Source organism: Saccopteryx leptura, chromosome 11 (genome assembly GCF_036850995.1).
Source record: "Saccopteryx leptura isolate mSacLep1 chromosome 11, mSacLep1_pri_phased_curated, whole genome shotgun sequence".
NCBI classification, from domain to species: Eukaryota; Metazoa; Chordata; class Mammalia; order Chiroptera; family Emballonuridae; genus Saccopteryx; species Saccopteryx leptura.
Window position 1 is genome coordinate 3,202,178 of NC_089513.1, and position 25,009 is coordinate 3,227,186.

At 43.2% G+C, this 25,009-nt stretch overlaps 1 protein-coding gene across 2 annotated transcripts in view; it reads right to left on the reverse strand.

Annotated features, from left to right (window-relative positions):
- The window catches only part of ZNF407 (zinc finger protein 407), a 427,510-nt gene that overhangs the window by 141,101 nt on the left and 261,400 nt on the right, over positions 1–25,009 (reverse strand). For both annotated transcript variants that reach the window (XM_066352233.1, XM_066352234.1), the window contains exon 7: positions 13,110–13,230. In XM_066352233.1, coding sequence (XP_066208330.1) covers positions 13,110–13,230 — 121 coding nt within the window. The remainder of the gene's footprint in view (positions 1–13,109; positions 13,231–25,009) is intronic.

Below are 25,009 nucleotides of genomic sequence, written 5' to 3' on the forward strand. Positions count from 1 at the left end.
ACCAAGGAGCATGCAAACCTTTTATAATTCTGAACACAGATGATCGCTTCTGAAGAAAAAGTTAATAGACGAAAGTCACCAAGGACGAGGGACCACCGAGCTTATTTAATAATATACGCCCATTCTCAGAAAACTGCTCGCATAATCCATTTAAAAATAAGAACTGGTTCACGTCGTCCCTGCACACAACGCCTCCCTCTGTGCCCTCACGTCTCTCAATGTCTTATTTTAAAGGAATATATAGTACTCCCGCAAGACGTCTTCCCATTTCTATTCTCTCCACTCCTGCGAGCCCTTGTTCTCCGTGATAAGGCAATCTCCGCCGGGATCGGAGCCCTGTAGTTTTGCACCACGAGTGACAAGGACTCGACTTGAATAACTGCGGCGCGCAGGTTGTAATTATGTCAGCTGGAGTGTTGAACAAGGGGCCTGATTAATGTGAGCCCCAGCCCAGGCGCAGTCCCTATCAAAACCTCTGTGCAGGCCAGCGGTGGGACGGCTTAAAGCAGAAAGACAAAACACGCCGTATCGCCCATGATAGATGAATTACTCCCGCAGTCTTCAGGCAGATGTTCCAGGACAGTATAATATACAATTACTCTGCCTTATCACTTTCCCAGGGACAATAAAGCTTCCTCCTTCTATAGCTCATGTGAGTGAAGGCGAAATCCGTTTTACTTTTACAACACGGGCTCACTTATCACGGTGCCTTGATTGTGCTTTTACAGCTAAAGGAAACATGTATTGCACCTTTAAGCTGAAGAAAGCCCTCAAGAATAGAACAGGGACCTGGTCTGAAGTCTGGTTTGCATTGGGGCACACAGTGTCTTAGGAGACTGTTTTGCTGAAAGGGACACTCGGAAGGCAGTGCGTGAATTTGCATATGTGCTTGACAACAAGTTCTCGGAACTCAAGGAGTAGGATTTGGGTCATCTAATCATTGCATTTAAAAACCGCAAAGAACTGTTCATTAAAAGGCACATGTAACTGAAAACATCTATATGCTGCTACCGTCCACAGATTTCTCAGGCACAGGCCCACGGCTGCCTGAGTCTGAGAGGACACATTCCCAATGACACACACCCTTGTTCTCGCCACTGCCACTGGGGGTCTTGGTCCCACCTTCCTGCAGAGCCATCTGGCCGGGTGACGCCCCCGCCCCCGCTCTGATGACACAAGCCGTAGGCAGAGCTGTGGCACACAGCTTCAGGAGCTGGGCCGTGTCCCTCCCTGTATTTATGCTCAGGGAAACAATGCCAAACGTTTGCAGCGAGATGTGCAGGACTATCCCGATGTGCAAAGGAAAGTGCACTTTCCATTTTTAAAGTTAGAAACCAAGTTAACAGCAAAACAGTAAGATGCAGCCGTAGCCCCCTTGTGGGGACCGCAATTGATACTGAGACAAAGCAGCAAAACTTCCGACAGCAGCCGAGGGGACCCACACAGTGCATGGACGCACATGTCCACGTGTGGGCAGCCCGTGCTCCCTCCCACTGCCCACTGGTCCAGTGCCCTGACACTGACACCCACAGCATCCCTTGTCCGTGTCTACCGTTCCTAGAAATATAGCAATTTCAAGGCGGTGGGGGTCAATGTATGACAGTCTAACTGAGTTTCAGGACAAATGGACACAGAATACGTAATGGGGTCCGTGACTGGTGAAGAGTTATACCGTGTTTATAATCACAGCGGTAAGTCAAACAAAGAAAAGGTAGGCAAAGCAAACTGCACAGGCTGTAAATATCAGTGAGTCAGGTGCCATCACAATAAATGGCTAATGACGTCACTAGGGTGGCCTGTTAGATTTACTGGTCTTAGGAAAACCTTGAGACATTAGCAGAAATTGTTTAGAATAAGTCATAGAAAAGATGTCACATTAAAAGACTCCATTTATGAGTGTGTGCTAAGTGATTACACTGAGTTGTTAGCTACTGCCCAGCCCTTTCTGAATTACACATAACAGTTAAAGTATCATAGCATGTTGTTGAAATTCTTTCTGTAAAAGAAATAAACCCCATGTCTGGGTGTGTGTGGTGGGGAGGGCAGAATAATACCAGCACACACTCTGTGCATTCTAGGTACGAAACTCGGAACATGACCAAGGTGGAGTCAGTGTGTGCCATCCCACCCAGGTGGGGGCGCTGTGGCTGGTGCACAAACACTCAGCCACCCGCAGGCCCCGCCCCTCTGAGGGAGACCCCGTGGACAGAACAGTGAGTGCAGCTCAGGACCCCAGCACGTCCACCCAGCCAGGGAAGACACCAAACACGGTCTCACCCCCCTCACGCCCGACACACCCTGATCATCCATGCCATTAGGAATAGTGTTGGCTTTTCACGCTGGCATGTATGCATGTAAGTAAAATTTAAAGAGCAATCTTCAGCAAACTAAGGAAAACAAACACACACCTCCTCCATCTATGAGCTCTTCCTGACACGGTGGCAAATAGACATCACTGGATCCTTACCAAAGTCAGACGGATACCAGTATGAAGTCACATGTGTAGGTCTGCTTGCTGCATACCCTGCCTGTAACCCCTACCAGAGAGCAGTCATACAGGCTCTAGACCACGAGTGCTGTGTATGGGTGGCCGCTGATCCTTGAAAGTGACAACGGTACCCATTTCCCGGGTTTATGGTAAGGCAATGGACTCAAGACCTAGGGGTGGACTGGAAGCACCATGTCCCCTATCACCCACAGGCTGCTGGTATCACTGAACGGTATAATGGACTCTTAAAGCAGGGACTGCGACAGGAGGGGGGCTCCCACCATCCCCCAAAGGAGGCACAGCATAGCCTTCCAGACAAAGCTCCCCAAGGCCAGTCACCCTGCATTCTCACCTTGTCTGCACCTCTGGCCACCTTCCTGGTTTCTGTTCTGTCCCTTAACCTTGTGTGGTCTTCCCAAGGGGAACCGGTGACCTCTCGGTGACTGAGGCTGGTAGACTGGGTGTCCTCATGCCACTGGACCCCTGGTATGCTGAGCATTCCCAGCCCGTTGCCTGGAGTTGCTTCCCAGTCCCTTCCACTTCTGGGAGCCCGTTCCCAGCCTCTCCTGCAGTTGCTACCTGCCCTCCACCTTTCCACTTTCCAAATTTTCCAAGGGAAACATCAATCACTTCGATGCCTTCATGTTCAAGACAGGTTAGTACTGTTCACACCTCTATGGACATGATTCTACTTGGAAAGCCCACGGGCATTGCCAATGTTCAAACACAAGGAAGGAGAAACCTGGTCCCTGACCACAGTGGCCCTCATTCTCCTGCTCCAAGGGTGGGGACCCTGAAGCTGCAATGTGGTTCTCACGTAGCCGTGGCCAAAGCCTCTGAAGAACAGTGTGTGTCTTTCTGTCCCCTGCCCTACATTCACCCACTGGATACCATGTACCCACTCGCCCTGCTAACCCTCGGCGACGGGGTCGGCTCAGGGGTAGGCACTAGCGATTTTCTGCTCACCCTCGTGCAGTGGTCTCTTATGTGACCCCTACTTCCCTGTCCCTCTGGGGCTCATTCTCTCAGACCACTACGAGCTTTGCAAAGTGAGATGTGAATCCTCAGCTCCTTAAGTTCTCTGCCGGCCACCCCACCTCTGGGGTGAAACCCACACTCTCCAGAATGGGTTCTTCACCACAAGCCCACGTGCCCGAGGGCCGAACCTGCCAAGCGGACAGCAGGACTGGACAGCCAACGAAAAGCATAACCCGGGACTGCGAAGTGGGAAAGAATCTCACCTTTAACTGAAATCAAATTTATGTCAAGTTTTAAGAACAAAACAAATTATCTCAAATTTAAGTGCCAGCCACTTTTTATGACAAATGATTCGACCCAAGAGATTGACTTAGGCACAAACACTAAATATTAACCATATTTTTCCTCTAAAAGGGAAAATTCTGATTTGTCTTAGGATAGTTCATAGATGTGTTAAGAGAGATAATTTATTTTTTTTTTTTTTATTTATTTTTTTTTTTTATTTTTTTTTTTTTTTAATTTTTTTTTTTTTATTTTATTTATTCATTTTTAGAGAGGAGAGAGAGAGAGAGACAGAAAGGGAGAGAGAGGAGAGAAGGGGGGAGGAGCTGGAAGCATCAACTCCCATATGTGCCTTGACCAGGCAAGCCCAGGGTTTCGAACCGGCAACCTCAGCATTTCCAGGTCAACGCATTATCCACTGCGCCACCACAGGTCAGGCTAGAGAGATAATTTATGATAAACAAAACCTGCTGAGGAAGAAAGGACAGAGAGACGGTGATCGAGACCTGTTCCCAGGGTGGTCACTGGGCCGCCCAGGGCCGTCCAGGGTCTGAGCGGACAGCAGACACAGGACAGCAGGGGCCAGGGCTGCATAGCAAGACTCAAGCCCCAATAATTACAAGTCAGGAACTAAGGTGTGACGGGTCAGAGAAAAAGGACACACTCGGTTAAAATCCCGTAGGAAAAGTGGTCAGGTCTAGTCACTCTCAATTACACCTCACTTGAGGCTCTGCAGTAAGGCACACGCAGCGACATTTCCCAAGAAAGAAAAGAATTCAGGACCATCTCTTGCTCTGTGGAGTTTTCACACACACACACTTCTTGTTAACGGGGAGAAGGCCAACAAAGAGTGTGTGTGACACTCTCTTAATTAAGAGAGTCAAGACGTGATTCAGAAGATGGAGCCTCATTTCTGCAGATGTTCTCTAGGGAAAGCGAACACACAATTACAAGCGACTACATGGAAGGCCGCGCCTCATTCCACAAAGGGAGCCGAAGGTAGAGACAGCGGCGGCCATGGTCCGTGGGGCCCGGGCTTTCCCTTCACTCTCCCTCTCGCCACTTCCACAGGACCAGGAGCCCTACCCCAGAGAACACAGGAGCAGGCGATCTGAACGAAGCAACTATCTTGTGCTCTCAATGAATGACCAGTGGTCACACACTTGTATTTCCTTCACGGCTAGTTTATTCTGTTCTGCTACCGTCTCTCCCACCCATGTCGCAGCTGGTGAGAGCCACGCACACGCTGGCAGGAGCCAGGCTCTCCACGGACCCGCCGGCCCTCCGGGTGATCACAGAGCTTCCCTAACAAGCTGCAGTGCAGGAGCCCCCGGCACGGGAGATATACAGTTACATGGCCAAGTGTTTTGTTGTGTGATAATAGCTCTAGTGTCTGAGGAATAACTTATTATGCAACAGACTATTCCCCAAAAAATATTTTCTATTTTTTTTTTCATCTCTGAGGCCTTTCCTCCTTTAAATAAGCTGAGAGAGATACAGCTATATCTAACTACCACCCGAGGGACTGTCCATAGTGACTCCTTGCAGAAAGACCAACCCCAAAGATAGCTTGGGTCCTCTCATAATGACTGGATTTGGGATTCAGCGGCAGCAGGCGGAACAAACATGTTTATCTGGATGCTACTTTAAGAGATAGCAGAGGGAACGTGGTCACTCTGTGCTCACATGGCTCTGCTAATTGATCTGTGGTCCCAACGCTGATTCCGCCCACATCACCCAGCAAAACAACTCTCTTGTACTGACAAACAAAAGGAATTAACTCGGTTTTTTTTTCCTTTAAAAACATCTGAACCAATCTGCAATTTTTAATGCTATGGAATCTATTTGTGTTCAAGTCTGCATGCAGATTCTTTTCACTTAAATGCGTTTTGTTAGTTGTAAATTTATCAACAATGACCAGAGGCCTCACATAAGCACCTGTGCCAGGTCATGCCTGCCAGGCTGACACAGAAATTTTTAAAAGCCTATGTCACTTGGGTGTTTCAGGACACAACGAAAAGTAGGGGTGAAACATGTCATGTACGGAAATAACATTACACACAAACATCACGGAAAGCACGAAACCAAATCAAAAGCACAATTAGTGCTGAGGTTAAAAAATCAGTAATGAAAAGGTCAGAGAAAATTAGGAGACGCGTTCAGAAAGGAATTCTTCTGAAACAGATAGAAACATTACCGAAAAAGAAATTTACAAATAGTAGAAGTTTCATAACTCATTAGAGAAAACCTGAAGATACAAATATGTAATCTTCTTTGGGCCCCCCCCCCAAAAAAAAGTCCCACCTGCACTTACCAGAAACCACGACTCCGTGTGGAAGACTGCCCCACTCGGAGGGGCATCTAGACAAGTGCCAGGAGACCTTCTGGGGCGCGCTTTGCTTGCCAGGTACCAGACAGACCTGATTCCCAAAGCAGCCAGGACACTGGCACCTGCCTGCGGCCAGTTGAACTGTGTGCAGGGCAGGCGGGTGCTGCCCACAGGGCACACGAACACGTGGCCTCCCACAAGGAACCCCACACCTGGGGGAAGCCCCGTGGAATCGTCGCCATCCTGAGAAAACTCTGCGGAGGGGCTGGGTCCCTAGGCCGTCCAGCTGACCTTCCGGCCTGGCACGTGCGTCCTCTGTTCCCTTAACTGGATCAGCACTTGGAGGAGAGTGGAATAGTAAGGGGTGAATGGGCCCAGACAAACAATACGGTGCTGCCTGTACTTGAAATGACAAAAAGGGTTGTTTTTTTTAAATTAATCTTTCTTCCCTTTGGTGAGAACAGGTAAGTCCCACTCTCTCAGCTTATTTAAATACGTGGCACTGTGCTGTCAAGTGCAGCCACCATGGTCTGCTGGACCCTTAGGCCCTGCTCACCGCATCCCGGGAAGTCCGGGCCCTTCTGGCCTCTTCTGACCCCCTCCCCGCCGGCCGTGCAGCCCCGACAGGCACGTTTCTTTCCTGCTCCAGAATGTGACCTCTGTTGGAAGCTTCCACATAGAAATGAACTCACACAGGATTAGTCTTTCTCCGGCTGGCTTATTTCACTGACAAAATAGTTCCATTTAAAGTCTAGACTGATATAATTAGGCTTGTGGCATCGAATTGTTTCAAATAAATACATAGCATATCTAATATTAATATCAGATACTTTCATCTGATTCATTTGATGCGGTGTCATTATTCCTTAAGAACTTCAAAATCACCCAAAAGAAACAAACGCTACCTCTGCTCTTCAGACAAAGAAGTGGGTACTGTCTGCTGCCAATGTGTAATGTCACCTGCATCTTGGATGCCCTGCCACCCCCACAGACACCTATTTGCCTCTTGGTCATCATTCAGAGTGAAGGCAAGTTTGTTCTCCAGGCCCACCTGGGAGCCTGCACAGGAAGCCACAGGGAAACAGGAGCGCTCCGAAGAGATCATCCCAGAGCAGGACGCAGCCCATGACTCCCTCCTACCTTCGGAGCGGCGGACACCCTGGTGACCAGCACACAGACCTCCTGCATGCGGATTCTTACTAAGAGGTTTGCCTACGGTCACCTTATGCGTAAGATAAAATGTTTATGCAGTGAACTATATAAAAATACACAGTATTATCTAAGACCTGAAAAATTTTCCTGAGACACCTTTACAGAAATACGTGTTTTAGAAAGCAGTTCAAACTTGTAAAAGGGAAATAAATCTTAAAAGTACAGTTTATTGGCATTGTATCTTAAAACTGTCCCAAAAATGCTTCCAGCATCATGCAAAGTTAAGATAAAATTTGATTATATTAAAGGTACTGTTTGACAAAAATCTTTTTAGGCTATACACATGTGCATGCACATGAGATGCGTGCATGTCAAATGGTCGCGACAAAGAGTAATTCTATAGATGGCTCTCATGTGTGAAATCCACTGACTCAATTATAGAAAATACTAAACAAAATATTCAGATGTTAGAAAGTATCACAAAGAGCAAATCTTCAGCTGGGTACCACACCAAGGTTAAATGTCACATTCATCCCAAAAAGGAAAGACTAGTCTTCTTGAGATAAAAACTTCACGTATCAATGACTTCTATGGTACACATGGGTCAAGAGCTAAGTAAGCGATCAGGTAGGGGGAAATCAAAGGGTATTTCTACAAATTAAGCAAAACAATGAAGTTCATCTTTAATATGAGGCAGGAATTACATATTTTATTTCTCAACTCTATGATATATTTCATTTTGGGGTTATAATTCCAAGTACCGTAACTAAAAAGAAAATAAAAATAGTGAGTAAAATAAAAAGGAGAAGGCCCTGGCTGGTTGGCTCAGCAGTAGAGCGTCGGCCTGGCGTGCGGGGGACCCAGGTTCGATTCCCGGCCAGGGCACATAGGAGAAGCGCCCATTTGCTTCTCCACCCCCACCCCTCCTTCCTCTCTGTCTCTCTCTTCCCCTCCCGCAGCCAAGGCTCCATTGGAGCAGAGATGGCCCGGGCGCTGGGGATGGCTCCTTGGCCTCTGCCCCAGGCGCTAGAGTGGCTCTGGTCGCGGCAGAGCGATGCCCCGGAGGGGCAGAGCATCGCCCCGTGGTGGGCAAAGTGTCGCCCCTGGTGGGCGTGCCGGGTGGATCCCAGTCGGGCGCATGTGGGAGTCTGTCTGACTGTCTCTCCCCGTTTCCAGCTTCGGAAAAATACAAAAAAAAATTAAAAAATAAATAAAAAAATAAAAAGGAGAGCAACAATTTAGGAAGGAGTATACGGCTGGAAGAACTACGGCCGCTGTGCCACTGGAGGAAGTCTGACCCAAAGCGGAGTCAGAGAGAGTGCCTAGCTCATTCCGGGATCTGTCACAGGGATGCAATGCACAATGACCAAAATGGCCAGAGTTTGGCTGGAAATTTTAATCTTCTTTACAAAATGACAAAGTGCAACACAGGATTCACCTTGATATGTGTAATATTTCAGGAAGTATTTAGTGTTACTTTCCATGACTTATCGGAGGTTTATTGTTTCGTACAGATTTCTTAATCTTCCCCCATTAACCCGAAATAGGAGCCGGACACCAATAAGAAGGTGAGTAACGGAGAAGAAAGTCCAATTAGGGCCACCTAACTATTGTGTGGAAGCCAGGGCCCTTGGTGGAACAGTCTGCAGTTTGATATTAATAAATTCTACAGGGAAACAGATTTACATTATTAGAGAGGGTACTTACCACAACATATTAAAGGCTTCTCTGGTTCTCATTAATATAGAAGTGACAATATATAACAAAGGGAAGTGAAAATACAGAAAACATTAGGTTGTTTCTATTCTGGTGTAGAAACAAATCTCACAAATTTGCCACATAAATAATATAGGACAGTGTGCTATGAATCTCAATTAATACTTTGAAATTAAAATGAATAATAATTAATGGTGGAAAAATTTTGGAGTAATGATGAAATATACTGATTTGTAATGGATTAGATTTTTAGGTGTTTCAGACAAGAGAAGCCTGAGAAAGGGGTACATGTTTACATCTAAATAGAATGAAATGTCATTGCCTAAATTAATAATGCAAACTTGAAAAATGGCCCCAGGTTCAAAAGACCAATTATAAAATTCTTCTATAAACAAATCTATATTCACATTTTTCATGAATAATTATTATACTAGTATTTCCCCACTAATGTTCAATTTATAAAATGAAAAATATATTCTCAAATGGAATTTAAATACTGCAATTTCTAATGATGGTTATTTACCTGAAAATAAGTGTTAATATTGGCAAAGATAGGAATTCTCTATAAGGATGGTTTTTATGTTTCTATAGTAAATAAAAATCTAAATGGTATAAAATATTTTAAGCAGTCAAATACATGTATCATGGAAAGTACTAGTAACACAAATATGACCTTATCTTTTTAGTAAACAACTGATCACCTTATAGATATATTTGTTCTATAGAAATCATGCATACTAAAATTTATTTTAGCCTGTGAAAGATGTTTTCTTTGTTATTCTGAGATAGGTATAGTGAGCACTTTGTTATTAGCAACCAATACAATCATTTTGAACTTAACTGCCTGCTAATTTTCCAATCTTTTGCTCATCAACAACAAAACAAAGATATCTGTTGTAAATTCCACACTCATTCATAGTCCCCAAATTCAGAAGTATTCAGAAATTTGCAAGTGTTCTGTACTCCTGGCCAAGCTTAACTTATCTTTTGTTCACTAGTGAAAACAGACCTAACCATATGTACACAGAATGATGATACTCCTATGAACAGAAAATGTTCAAACAATTCACACTCAATAATCAAATTATTGAAGTTTTAAATAAAGATACAATCTCCCTTTTTATTAAGGACTTTAAGCATTTCAAAAGAAAATTTGGTAGATATTAGATTTAAATGTCAGGTGACAGGGACAGTATTCTCAGAAGACACTGTCCCCTTTTTACCGCAGTGCTGAAAGACCTCACACAGACAGGGCCAGCTGGCCACGTACACATCTCAGCAGAAGTGATGCTATTTCAGGGAGATCATGTGATTAGGGACAAGTGACAACCCAGCCTTAGCAAAGGGAAAACAGAATTTCAAACCAAGGAAATCTGAAATACTTTGAAATACGTTTGTGCACACAAAGACTTGGAAGTCTACAAAAAACACAGTCCTAATCAGCAAAACAAAATTGAAATCCCAACCTTTGTAGTAATACTTGTGTCCTAACAAAGATTCTCTTTTCCACCTTCTGTTAGGACACAGTAAAACATCCCACTGCAATTGTGGCTTGTTAGATCAAGTTTGTGATTTTGGCCCAAGTTAATCTTTATACATTTTGAATCAATGTTATCATGTATTTTTTCCTCGGGCAAGTTTTTTTTTTTTTTTAATTTTCCTACAGTTAAAAATGTTTGTGATTAAACTAACCTCTCAATTCTTAATTGAAAACTTACATCATGGGGGGTAAAAGCCTTAAATCATACTTCTAAAAATGTCTTCAAAAAATCATGATTATGCACAAAAATTGTTAGGTATAATTGTTTTCAAGGGGAAAGCTGAAAATGGCTTAAAATGTCTAAAAATTTAATAGTGATTATTGTTTATCAACCTTACCCAAAGCCATAAAAGTATTAAAATTATATTGCAGAACAGTTTTCAAACCAGGCATTATAGAATGCCAAGGTATTTTAGTAATCATCCAACAGCTGAGTTTAAGTTTGATAAATGTTTACCAACTTCAAAAACTGAAAAGAATACATTGTGGCAGATCTTTCGGATCCATTTTAACACACGTTAGACCCACCAGGCAGGAAGTCTCGCATCCAGAGTGGAGACTGTAGGTGGGGTGGAGCCTGGGACCACCCAGAGGAGGATCTGCAATGGCACAGGGCTGAGGTGTGTGAGCCGGCCCCAGCTGGGGGTTCCCGGGTCCCATGTCTAAGACAGGCAGACCCTGGGAGGCCCGCACACCAATCACCCTCTTACAAATGAAGAGAGGCCCACATCTACCCTCCGAGACGGGAGGTTAGTTCACAGTGTGACTGAGGCTCCACAGAGCACCCCCCCCCCACCCCTGAACCAGGGTGGACTGGAAGCCCACAGCCGGGGTTACCAACATTATCAACAACGTCCCATCTAAAAATGTCAGCCTGGGAAAACAGTCTGGTCTAGTAAGTTTTAATGTCCTTGGTAAATATTTCAGATTTTAACCATGAAATCCACTTACAAGTGGTAGATAGCACTTAAACCTATTTTATATATGAGGTCCGTACAAGATCTTATTTAAAATAATAGTCCTGCTACTTAAAAAATAACAGCTTGAAATCACAGTTATACAAGATAAATAAAACAGAAAAGTGGTTACAATTTAAGTGTGAAATATAAAATGTATGAAGAAACGGAAAGGAAAGTGTCAGACAACCCAAACCTCACACCTAGAACACAGACTGCAGACAGAGCCAAGCGAACGGCTAAGACAGGTAATCAAGGGAAGTTCTTATCCTTCTCATTTCTTCTCTGAGTTTTACAGGGGAGGCAGCTACACGGGGTGACCTCTTTCATAAGAAAATGGAGCCTTCGATCATGATTACTTTTTAAAGAACTCACGTTATCAGCACTTTAGAATTCCTGTGACTACCTCTAACAGCATCCCTATTTTACCAAATTTCCAAGAAACACCAATCCAGTGTTAAGAAAGACAGAACTCATAAAATGTTGGAAGAATGAATAATTAATGAATGAAATATATCTGTAATATCTCTGCACTCTGAGATGACCTTCAGATAACACTTAATGCAATAATGAGGAACACCACGGAGACTGGCAGTGTGTGCACACCCGGAGGAGGACGGACTGGTCGTGTAGAGGGGCTTCCGGCTGCAGCACGGATGCCAGGACCTAACAAAGGTGATGCGTGGAGCCCCCTCCCCAGTGTGCGGAAGGGCCACCAGGGCTGCAGCCCCGGCAAAAGAAGGCTTTCCAGCTCCGACTCAGGCTCCATGTCTGCTGGGTAAGCTCCTGGAACAGATGTCCGTTGGCTGCCTGCACCCCCGGGGCATCTCAAGACACCTTGAGCTCCAAGCTCACTCACAGGCTCCAGGTGCAACCTGACCCTCTTCTTCCTGTCCCTCTGCCATCTACACACACCTCGTCACTGAGGGTGCCTCACCACTGTCTGAACACCTCTTATCTCTCTACTCCCGTGCCGTGCTGCCACTGACCAGTAACTGCAACCTGGTGGGGCTGCCGCCGCGACCCTGATCAATACTGACTTCCAACAGACTCTGGACTCAAAAATGCTGCCCTGTGCCAGCCATTACCGCCTGGCTGCCCACAGAACATGCATGCATCTGAAATCCACCCTCTTTAGAACCTGGGCTGAAATGCTCCCTCCTCTAGAAGGACTTCATTCTGGCTGAACCTGTTCGTTCCCTGGCTCTTTTATTGACCCAGTGACTCTGTGTTACAACTTTTTTTGAACATTACAAGTCACCTATTACACTACAACGTCCTTGAAGACAGAAAGCATTTCCAGTATGGTCCTAATTGCCTGAGGGCCTAGCTCACAGCAAATAAGACGCCATATGCAACTGGAGAACTGATTGATTGGGATGGCTCCCTACTTTGGCAAATAAATAAAATCACGTGAAATTCAGGTGTCTCAAAGAATTATAAAACCTAAATGTAAAAGTTATAAGAAACGGAAAAGAATTGTACAATTTTAAAAAGTCACTAAAATTAGGTGGTAAAATACATTTCCCAAATTAGTAAGTGAATCATGCTTTAAATTGTGCTAATTCATGTTGATCAGGAAAAATTATTCTGTAATGGAAAATTTAGCAGGATTCCCATCCCCGGTGGGGACCCGCCTGGTCCACCTGCCTGGTGACCAGCCCTTACCTGTAGTCGCACCAGGGGCAGCGGTAGGGCTTCTCTCCGGTGTGCACCCGCTTGTGCCGAGTCAGGTGAGACTGGGTGGTAGAGGCAAAGTTACACTCGTCACACTTGAAAGGCTTTTCTCCTGGAATAAATCAAGAAGGGTGTACATGAATAGTTATAAAATTTGAAGTGAAGGGCTAAACCTGTTATTGACAATTAGAAAGAAACTAATTTCCATGAAAACTTTTAAGAATATAGTTCAATGTACTACACATATTTGAAACTCTTAATTACATACTTATTTTCAGGGCGAGAAAGAAGATACCACCGCTTTTGATTCCTATGTTGGAACAGAAGAATGGTCCACAGTCTACCCCACAGATGTAACTTGCCCAAACGGAATCTGAGTCACACCTTTGGCCTAGACTGTATTTAAAGTCGTTCAACACCCTAGGTTATGAGAGCCGTTATAAAAAAAACTCAATGAGGTTGAAACTATGGAAAAGCATATGTCAGAGATATACTTTAAATATGAAGTATAAAACTTGCTAAACTCTTAAAGTTAAATATGAAGAAAATAATAAAATAAAGCTACAAATTGATACGAATTAAAATCTTATTAGAAGAAAACTGTTCACTAAATTCAATAAAAGGTATGGAGGCAAAGAAACATATAACACTATAAACTGCACGTTAACTTTCTCTTCCTGGGGTGACAGAACAGATCTGTCTTCACACAAGCTTTTCCTGAGTTGGAGCGCAGGCTGGCACAGGACTCACGACTGACCCCCTGGGGCCTAATGCCCTAATAGGTCCCTCCTCCGCTTCTACCCTTCCCGCTTTCACAAGCTCATTCGGAGAAACCATGTCATCTCACCAACGTTCAATTTCACAAGCTACACTCAAAGGTGAGTGCTTACAACATGGCTGTTTAACTTCACTTAGTGTGAATTTAAATTTAAAAACTAATAATGGGGAGAAGACAAGATGGCGCTGGAGTAGGCGGACGTACCAACATCCACCTCCCAGAACCAAAGTGGATTACAAACTAATTTTAAGAATTGTCTTCTGGAAAAACCAACCTTAGACTAAACTGAGAGGACTCTTCAACCAAGGAACACTGAAGAAGCCACACCGAGACTGGTAGAAAAAGCGGAAACGCAGAGAGGGCTGCCCAGCTCCTCGGAGCAAACGGCAGCCGGGAGAGACTCTCATGGCGGGAAATGAGTTTAGCAGAGAGGGGAGGGTCCTGAATTCCAGAAACAAAGCCCCAGCCTGCAACCCCAGAGCCCAGAAGAGGCATAAGGACAGTATTTAGCTGGAAACAAGTCAGGATACTGTATGTGAGAAAGAGTCTAATTTCTCAGACCCCGGATTTTTTTAAAGGGACCGCACAGAAAACCTCTCTCACAACCACTCACCCGGGGCTCCGGGGGATGGGGAGAGAGGAGAGGACCACAGTAGCAGGAAGAGACTGTAATCTAGGAGGCACAGGGAGAAACATTTTGGGAGATAGTCACCCTAACCCCTGGGACGAGTCACTCCCCAAATTTGAAGTGAACATTTCCCCTGGAAACAGCAATACCAGCAAAGAGAAGGAGGACACCAGCCAAACAAGCTCTCCCACGGCACTCAGAGCAGAGTCGCTTAGAAGGAGGGAGCTTTCGGGGCTACAGTAGTGAGTCTTAGGGTCTGAGCTGCAGCGCCCCCACCCACACGGCTGAGGGCTCGCCGGAGGGTGGACAGCGGCAGGACGCAGAGGCGCCGTATGGTTGGCAGGGACGGAAGCCTGCTGGCCACCACTGGGCTCCCGTGACTGCTCAGTCTTGCCCGACTGGGGAGCAGTAGGCGTGAAAAAGCGGTCAATCCCAGCTGCTGGCAGCCTGTAATCCAGCCTGCGGGAGAAGGGCAGGAACCCCAGAAGGGGTGGAGACCAGCTCTTGAGCAAGGGCACAGGAGCACAGCCTTGCTCCAACCGTGGAACCGAGGCTTGTGGCCTGACTTTGGAGTTGGCTTCTCCCACAGGGGTGGAGCCAAAAGTCCAGAACAGGCTGAGTTCCGCTACTGAGCTGAGCGTGGGCACACAGTCCTGCCCAGCCGGTAGAGCCAAGGCTAGCAGCCGTTCCACCAGTGGGCTCCACCTACAAGGGTGGCACGAAAGCCCAGAAACAGTCAGAGACACACAGCTGAGCAAAGTTGATTGCCACTGCTCTCAGGGCCAAGCATAACGCCACCCACGGGGGCAGGGAAAAGGCCAAGGCCACCAAGGCTTGTGCAACGGAGCACGTGATCACAGCCACTCCCGTGAAGGAGAGGTGGAAACCACAGCAACAGCTCCAGTGGGCAGGCACTGGCAACGCCCAAACCCAAAAGCCCTAGGCAGCAACAGAAGAGGGGGTGGCAGGCCTGTAGACAGACCATACCTAGGGAACAAAGGCCATACCCAGTAGACTCCAGTGGCCAAAACCTTCCTTTACACAGAGAAAATGAGAATGCAGAAAAATGCAACACAAATGAACCAAGAGAAATCCCCAGAAAAGACATAAATGAATCAGATATAACCAAATTACTAGATGCAGAGTTTAAATTAACGATTGTTAGGATGCTCAAAGATATTAGAACAACAATAGATCGTCATTACGAACACCTAAATAAAGATAGTAAATATAAAAAAGGACATTGAAATAATAAAAAAGAATCAGTCAGAATTGACAAATACAATATCTGAAATAAAGAACACAATGGAAGGAATTAAAAGCAGGATGGATGAAGCGGAGAATCCAATCAGCAAGTTAGAGGACACGATAAATAAAGGCACAGAAACAGAGAAGAAAAAAGAAAAGATACTTCAAAAAGTCTCAGGAAACCCTAAGAGAGCTCTGTGACAACATGAAGAGAAATAACATCCACATCATACGGGTTCCTGAAGAAGAAGAGAAAGAAGAACGATTAGAGACTTTGTTCAAGCATATCATAGATGAAAACTTCCCTCAATTAAAGCAGGAAAACATCTCACATGTTCAGGAAGCACAGAGAACTCCATTAAGGAGACACCCAAAGAAATCAACACTGGGACACATCATAATTAAAATACCAAAGCTAAGTGATAAAGAGAAAATATTAAAAGCTGCTAGAGAAAAAAAGACTATCACCTACAAAGGAGCCCCCATAAGGATGACTTCTGACTTCTCAACAGAAACACTTGAGGCCAGAAGGGAATGGCAAGAAATATTCAAAGTAATGCAGAACAAGAGCCTACAAGAAGACTACTTTATCCAGCAAGGCTATCATTTAAAATTGAAGAAGAAATAAAAAGCTTTACATACAAAAAAAACCTCAAGGAATTCACTACAACAAAACCAAGGTTGCCAAGAAATCCTAAGGGATCTGTTGTAAAAGATCAAAGAAGAAAAAGAATATAGCAAAAGAGGAATACAGCTTTAAAGAATAAAATAGCAATAAACAATTACATATCAATAATAACCTTAAATTTAAATGGATTAAAGGATCCGATCAAAAGACATAGGGTAGCTGCGTGGATAAGAAAATAAGACCCATACATATGCTGTCTACAAGAGACACACCTTAAATCAAAAGATGCACATACACTGAAGATAAAAGGATGGAAAAAAATATTTCACGCAAATGGAAAAGAAAGAAAAGCTGGGGTAGCAATACTTAGACAAAATGAACTTTAAAACAAAGAATATAGTTAGAGATAAAGAAGGTCACTACATAATGATAAAGGGAGCAATCCAACAGGAAGATATAACTGTTATAAATATCTACGCACCTAATATAGGAGCACCTAAATATATAAAGCAGACTTTGATGGATTTAAAGGGTGAGATCAACAGCAATACTATAATAGTAGGGGATTTCAATACCCCATTAACATCATTAGATAGATCCTCAAGAAAAAAAATTAACAAAGAAACAGCAGACTTAAAGGACATATTAGATCAACTCGATTTAATAGATATCTTCAAAACTTTTCACCCTAAAGCAGCAGAATATAATTATTTTCAAGTTCTCATGGTATATTCTCTAGAATAGACCACATATTAGGGCACAAAAGCGGTATCAAAAAATTTAAGAAGATTGAAATCAAATCAAGCACTTTCTCTGATCATAATGGCATTAAACTAGAAATCAAACACAACAGAAAAACAGAAAAATACTCAAACACTTGGAAACTAAATAGCATGATATTAAATAATGAATGGGTAAACAATGAGATCAAAGAAGAAATTAAAAAATTCCTAGAAACAAAGGATAACGAGCATACATCAACTCAAAATTTATGGGACATAGCAAAAGCAGTCCTAAGAGGGATGTGCATAGCATTACAGGCATACCTCCAGAAGCTAGAAAAAGCTCAAATAAACAACTTGACACTACATCTAAAAGAACTAGAAAAAGAACAGCAAGTAAGGTCCAGAGCTAGTAGAAGGAAGGAAATAATAAAGATCAGAGCAGAAATAAATGACATAGAGGCTAAAGAAACAATACAGAGGATCAATGAAACCAGGAGCTGGTTCTTTAAAAAGGTAAACAATATCCACAAACCTTTAACCAGACTCATCAAGAAAAAAAGAGAGAGGACTCAAATAAATAAAATTAGAAACGAGAGTGGAGAAATAACAACTGACACAACAGAAATACAAAATATTGTAAGAAAATACTATGAAGAACTGTACACCAAAAAACTAGACAACCTAGATGAAATGGACAAATTCCTTGAAACATATAATCTTCCAAAAATCAATCTGGAAGAATCAGAAAACCTAAACAGACCAATTACAACAAATGAGACTGAAACAGTTATCAAAAAGCTCCCAAAAAAGAAAAGTCCTGGGCCTGATAGCTTCACAAGTGAATTCTATACCAAATATTCAAAGTAGAACTAACTCCTATCCTTCTGAAGCTATTTCAAAAAATTCAAGAGGAAGGAAGACTTCCAAACTCCTTTTATGAGGCGAGCATAATTCTGATTCCAAAACCAGGCAAAGACAACACAAAAAAAGAAAATTATAGGACAATACCCCTGATGAATTTAGATGCAAAAATCCTCAACAAAATATTAGCAAACCGGATCCAGCAATATATGAAAAAAAATCATACACTATGATCAAGTGGGATTTATTCTGGGGAGGCAAGGCTGGTACAATATTCACAAAACAATCAATGTGATTCATCACATAAACAAAAGGAAGGAGAAAAACGACATGGTAATTTCAATAGATGCAGAAAAAGCATTTGATAAAATCCAGCACCCATTCATGATCAAAACTCTCAGCAAAGTGGGAATACAGGGAACACACCTCAACATGATAAAGGCCATCTATGACAAACCCACAGCCAATATCATACACAATGGGCAAATATTAAAAGCAATCCCCTTAAGATCAGGAACAAGGCAGGGGTGTCCCCTTTCACCACTCTTATTCAACATAGTTCTGGAAGCAATCAGACAAGAAAAAGAAATAAAAGGCATCCAAATTGAAAAAGAAGAAGTAAAACTATCATTATTTGCAGATGATATGATATTGTATATAGAAAACCCTAAAGTCATAGTCAAAAAACTACTAGACCTGATAAATGAATTCAGCAAGGTGGCAGGATATAAAATCAATACTCAGAAATCAGAGGCATTTTTATACACTAACAATGAACTTTCAGAAAGAGAAATGAAGGAATCAATCCCCTTTACCATTGCAACCAAAAAAATAAAGTACCTAGAAATAAATTTAACCGGGGAGATTAAAGACTTGTACTCGGAAAATTATAAAACATTGATAAAAGAAATCAGGGAAGATACGAACAAGTGGAGGCATATACCGTGCTCATGGTTAGGAAGAATAAACATATTAAAATGTCTCTATTACCCAAAGCAATTTATAAATTCAATGCAATACCGATTAAAATACCAATGACTTACTTCAAAGATATAGAACAAATATTCCAAAAATTTATATGGAACCAAAAGAGAACACGAATAGCCTCAGCAATCTTGAAAAGGAAGAATAAAGCAGGAGGTATCACACTTCCTGATATCAAGTTATATTACAAGGCCATTGAACTCAAAACAGCCTGGTACTGGCATAAGAACAGGCACATAGATCAATGGAACAGAACAGAGAACCCAGAAATAAACCCACAGCTCTATGGACAACTGATATTTGACAAAGGAGGTAAGAGCATACATTGGAGTAAAGACAGCCTCTTCAACAAATGGTGTTGCGAAAATTGGAAAGCTACCTGCAAAAAAATGAAACTAGACCACCAACTTACACCATTTACAAAAATAAACTCAAAATGGATAAAAGACTTAAATGTAAGCCGTGAAACCATAAGTATCTTAGAAGAAAACATAGGCAGTAAGCTCTCTGACATCTCTCGCAGCGATATATTTGCTGATTTATCTCCACAGGCAAGTGAAATAAAAGACAGGATAAACAAATGGGACTTTATCAAACTAAAAAGCTTCTGTACAGCTAAAGACAAGAAGAACAGAATAAAAAGACAAACTACACAATGGGAGAATATATTTGACAATGCGTCTGATAAGGGGTTAATAACCAAAATTTATAAAGAACTTGTATAACTTAATACCAGGAAGACAAACAATCCAATCCAAAAATGGGCAAAAGAAATGAATAGACACTTCTCCAAAGAGGACATACAGATGGCCAACAGGCATATGAAAAAATGCTCAACATCACTAATTATTAGAGAAATGCAAATTAAAACCACAATGTGATATCACCTCACACCAGTCAGAATGGCACTCATCAACAAAACAACACAGAATAAGTGCTGGCGAGGATGTAGAGAAAAGGGAAACCTCCTGCACTGCTGGTGGGAATGCAGACTGGTGCAGCCACTGCGGAAAACAGTATGGAGATTCCTCAAAAAATTAAAAATCGAACTGCCATTTGACCCAGCTATACCACTGTTAGGAATATACCCCAAGAACACCATAGCACTGTTTGAAAAGAAGAAATGCACCCCCATGTTTATGGCAGTATTATTAACAATAGCAAAGATCTGGAAACAGCTCAAGTGTCCATCAGAGGATGAGTGGATTAAAAAGCTTTGGTGTATATATATACTATGGAATACTACTCAACCATAAGAAATGATGACATCAGATCTTTTACAACAACATGGATGGACCTTGATAACATTATACTGAGTGAAATTAGTAAATCAAAAAAAAATCTAATAACTATATGATTCCATACATAGGTGGGATATAAAAATGAGAGAGACATGGACAACAGTGTTGGGGTTACAGGGTGGGGGGGAGCAGAGGGAGGGGGTTGGGGGAAGGGAGAGGCACAAAGAAAACCAGTTAGAAGGTGATGGAAGACAATTTTATCAATGTCACCCCATTAAAATTAATCAAAAAAACCCAAAAGAACAATGTGTCTCATAGCTAATTCAGGCAGTTAGAAGAACAGTATACAGATGCTAATTCTGCTTCTCAGGCCACATCCTGCAAAAGGAGGCCCAAGAAAATTGGTGATTTGGCTCCTCTGATTTTGCCAATTGGACTAAAAAAAATAGGTCAGGAACGCCCTGAAATGGAACTAACAATACATGGGCATAAATTTAAAGGACTTTTAGATACTGGAGCTGATGTATCTGTTATTGCTAAGCTACAGTGGCCTCCTTCCTGGCCCACTCATGCAGCAGCCACAGAATTACAAGGTATAGGGCAGAGTAAATCCCCTCAACAAAGTTCTAGTTTTCTACATTGGGAAGATTAAGAAGGTCATTCTGGATTTTTTAAGCCTTATGTGCTCCCTGGATGGCCAGTGAATTTGTGGGGTAGCGATGTTTTGAAAAATATGGGAGTGTTTCTTGTCAGTCCTAATGGTTTAGTCAGTACTCAGATGCTTGATTGGGGATTTTTGCCCACTAAGGAACTAGGAAAAGAACAGCGAGGAATTCTCACCCCCATAGATGTGGCACCCAATACCAGAAGGTGTGGATTAGGATATCAAAATTTAGCATAGGGGCCTTGGTAGCTCCTGCTACCTCAATAATGCATTGTGCAGACCCAATTACTTGGAAATCAGATAATCCTGTATGGGTAGACCAATGGCCCCTTTCTCAGGAGAAACTTAGGGCAGGCAGCTGCTCAATGGGTACAAGAGCAGCTACAGCTTGGGCACACTGAACCTGTTAATAGCCCATGGAATACACTTCCATATTTTGATCTTGTTGCCTCCTGGATTATCAAGGAGCATAGGCGACCCTTACAGCTTATAGGTTTTGAGCCTCAAAATTATTGTTGTTCCTTTTTTCAGAGGATCAACAACAATGGCTCTGGGAAACTTCCACTAAATGGCAAATCGCTCTTGCAAGTCAATGGACAACTTTATACTGAAACTGTCAACTTAAAATCAGCTCAAAGACTAGAATTATATGCCATTATCATGGCTTTCCAGCATTTGCCATATTCCCCCTTTAATATATATACAGCAAATATTTACTTATGGTGTTTCCACTATAAAGACTGCTGTCTTGGCCCTGGCCGGTTGGCTCAGTGGTAGAGCGTCGGCCCGGCGTGCAGAAGTCCCGGGTTCGATTCCCGGCCAGGGCACACAGGAGAAGCGCCCATCTGCTTCTCCACCCCTCACCCTCTCCTTCCTCTCTGTCTCTCTCTTCCCCTCCCGCAGCGAGGCTCCATTGGAGCAAAGATGGCCCGGGTGCTAGGGATGGCTCCTTGGCCTCTGTCCCAGGCGCTAGAGTGGCTCTGGTCGCAACAGAGCGACACCCCGGAGGGGCAGAGCATCGCCCCCTGGTGGGCAGAGCATCGCCCCCTGGTGGGCGTGCCGGGTGGGTCCCGGTCGGGCGCATGCAGGAGTCTGTCTGACTGTCTCTCCCCGTTTCCAGCTTCAGAAAAAAAAAAAAAAAGAAAGAAAAAAAAAGACTGCTGTCTTAGGGACAAATGCTGATGAACTATTTCAGCAGTTCCTCCTTCTTCAAAGACTTGTATGTCAACATAGAGCTCCATGTTTTATAGGACATACTCGAGCTCACTCCATGCTCCCTGGAGCTTTAGCACAAGGGAATACCCTTGTTGATCAAGCTACCCAAAAGAAAATTATTTGGAGCAACCATGACAGATCAAGCAATTCAGTCTCATACTATTCATCACCAGAACGCTGCAACCCCGTGTAAACAGTTTCAACTTTCTCGGGAAGCAGCACGGCAGATTGGGAAATCCTGTCCAGGGGGTCCTATACTACAATCTGTCCCTTCATTTGGAGTTAACCCTCAAGGACCCCTACCAGGTCAACTTTGGCAAATGGATGTTACTCATATACCTTCATTTGGCAAACAGTCCTATGTCCATGTTACAGTGGATACATATTCTAGATTTATAGTAACCTCTGTCAGAACAGGAGAGGCTGCTAAGCATGTTATAGCTCATTGTCTGTATGCATTGTTCTATTATTGGATTTCCTAAACTGGTTAAACTGACAATGCTCCTGCATATGGAACAAAAGCATTTACTGTATTTTGTCAAACCTTTCAAATTATGGGTATTTCTTACAATCTTTAAAGTCAAGGTATTATTAAAGTGTACCCAGCAAATATTTTAAGGTCAATTTTAAAAAATTTAAAAGGGGGGAGTCATATCCTGGAACACCTACGGGTCTACCATATCATGCTTTTTACTTAAAAGTTTTTAAATTTCTTTTGAATACTGATGAACAGGAGATGCCAAATCTTTTTCTCCTGCAAACTTCTACCTTCTTTTATTTGATTCAGCTAATAACACTGTTTTGTCTTTTTCCAAATAGCTCCAGATATACGGAAAAGGTTTATATAGGCAGATCAGAAGATCTCAGCGAGATCTTCTGAGCATGGCTTTTAAGATACCAAGAGGCAGAAAAAGCTCAATAGAGATCAGGTGAACTACCAGCTTTTAGGATACACCCTTAAAGGCTCCAACGCCCCAAAGGGGTCTCATAGGATGCCATCTGGGTCCTGCTTCAATAGTGGAAAGGAAGGTCATTGAGCTAAAGCCTGCCAGGCTTACATGCCTCTGCTGGGAGGAAACAGGGACACTGGAAGGTAGGCTTACCCCTCGCTCCTCTGAGGGAGGGTTCAGTCTCTTTCAGCCCTGCTCCAGCCACCTATGATCTAACCTTGCCCAGAATGCTGGGGTTTGCCACTGAAGGCTGAAGGTGCCCAGGGCTATCAGCCCCATCTACGACACTGTGGATGAGCCTAGGGTATTTCTTCCAAGAAGAAGGTAAACTGATCTCATTTGCACAAGGACCACTTAACTATGTCTTGCCTGAATAGTCAGGTTTTTTATTCTTCCCTCGAAGATCTCTGTTTGTGGGTGTTGATAGTCCTATTTTCTGCTGCTTTGTTTAATATATAGTGTTTCCTTTATTCCTCCTACTTCAATGCCCCACTCATATTTCAGGCTGGGACCTACTCCTAATTTAGAGCTCTCTTTTCCCCTTTGCCAACTTCTATTATGAATCTACCTTTGCCACCCAGCTTAGTGTACCCCAAGGTTCTCTTTACCAAGCCACAGTCGCAGAGCTCCAGGGAAAAGCAACCTGGTCTCATCTCTCCAGGCAGCGGAGAACAGAAGCTCCATCTCCACACATTCTGCAGATGGCTTTTCCAGTCTACCTGAATCATTACCAGCTAGAAGCAGCGGTCATTGGGACTTGGATGTGAGCTGCAAAGTATAGAATTGTGACAACAATTCCAGTGCCATGTGGACTTTTCCTGGATGTGGACTTTTCCTGGACTCCTGCTCCTTGGGACAGCTCCTAACAGACTGAACTGTGGTTGGGTTGCATTTTTCAGGCATTTGGCATGGTGATGGTGCCAACTTGGACTTGGTGAACATGTTAAGGACACTACTCTTTTATGGATTCTCGCTGTATTGGCCAAGAGTTTGCTTAAAGGCTTTAATCACTGTAAAAAAAAAAAAAATAGAAGACTGAATAAAGAAGATGGGGCACATATACACCATGGTATACTATTCAGCCATAAGAAATGATGACATCGGATCATTTACAACAAAATAGTGGGATCTTGATAACATTATACGGAGTGAAATAAGTAAATCAGAACAAAACAAGAACTGCAGGATTCCATACCTTGGTGGGACATAAAAACAAGACTAAGAGACATGGACAAGAGTGTGGTGGTTACGGGGGATGGGGAGAGGAAAGGAGGGAGAGGGGGAGGGGCACAAAGAAAACTAGATAGAAGGTGACGGAGGACAATCTGACTTTGGGTGATGGGTATGCAACATAATTGAATGACAAGTTAACCTGGACATGTTTTCTTTGAATATATGTACCCTGATTTATTGATGTCACCCCATTAAAATTAATAAAAATTTATTTATAAAAAAGAACTGATAATGGTATCACCTATTGAAAGAATGTTGACATCTGTTTGGAAAGCTTGGGAATGTGAATCTATATTTTGAAGTCGATTTTATCAAATGTAAACACAACTCATGGATTTGCAATGGAAACATGGCCTCTGAGTGGAGATGCAGGAAGGCAGGCACACACCGGTTTCCAGTCCTCGAACAAAGGACAGTGTACTGGTAACAGTGTCTAACTGTATCTCCCTGAAAGGATCATTCCGATGTACATATTTAGCTAAATTAACTATGTAAAAGGTAATTTCCCGTTACTTTTTCCTTTGTGTATGTGGCTACAAGGAAAGTAACAATGGCATATGTCTCACATTACATGCTACAGCGATGGACCCTAGAACACTTCCCCAGCTCCTCCCTCCAACTCTTCTCCACAGAAACTTCCTGGAAGTTCTGTGCGTTTGACAGATGACTTTACAGAGTCGTCTCCTGTGTGCAGTTTCACTTTCAGGTTCCAGGTGCCCTTGGTCAACTGTGATTC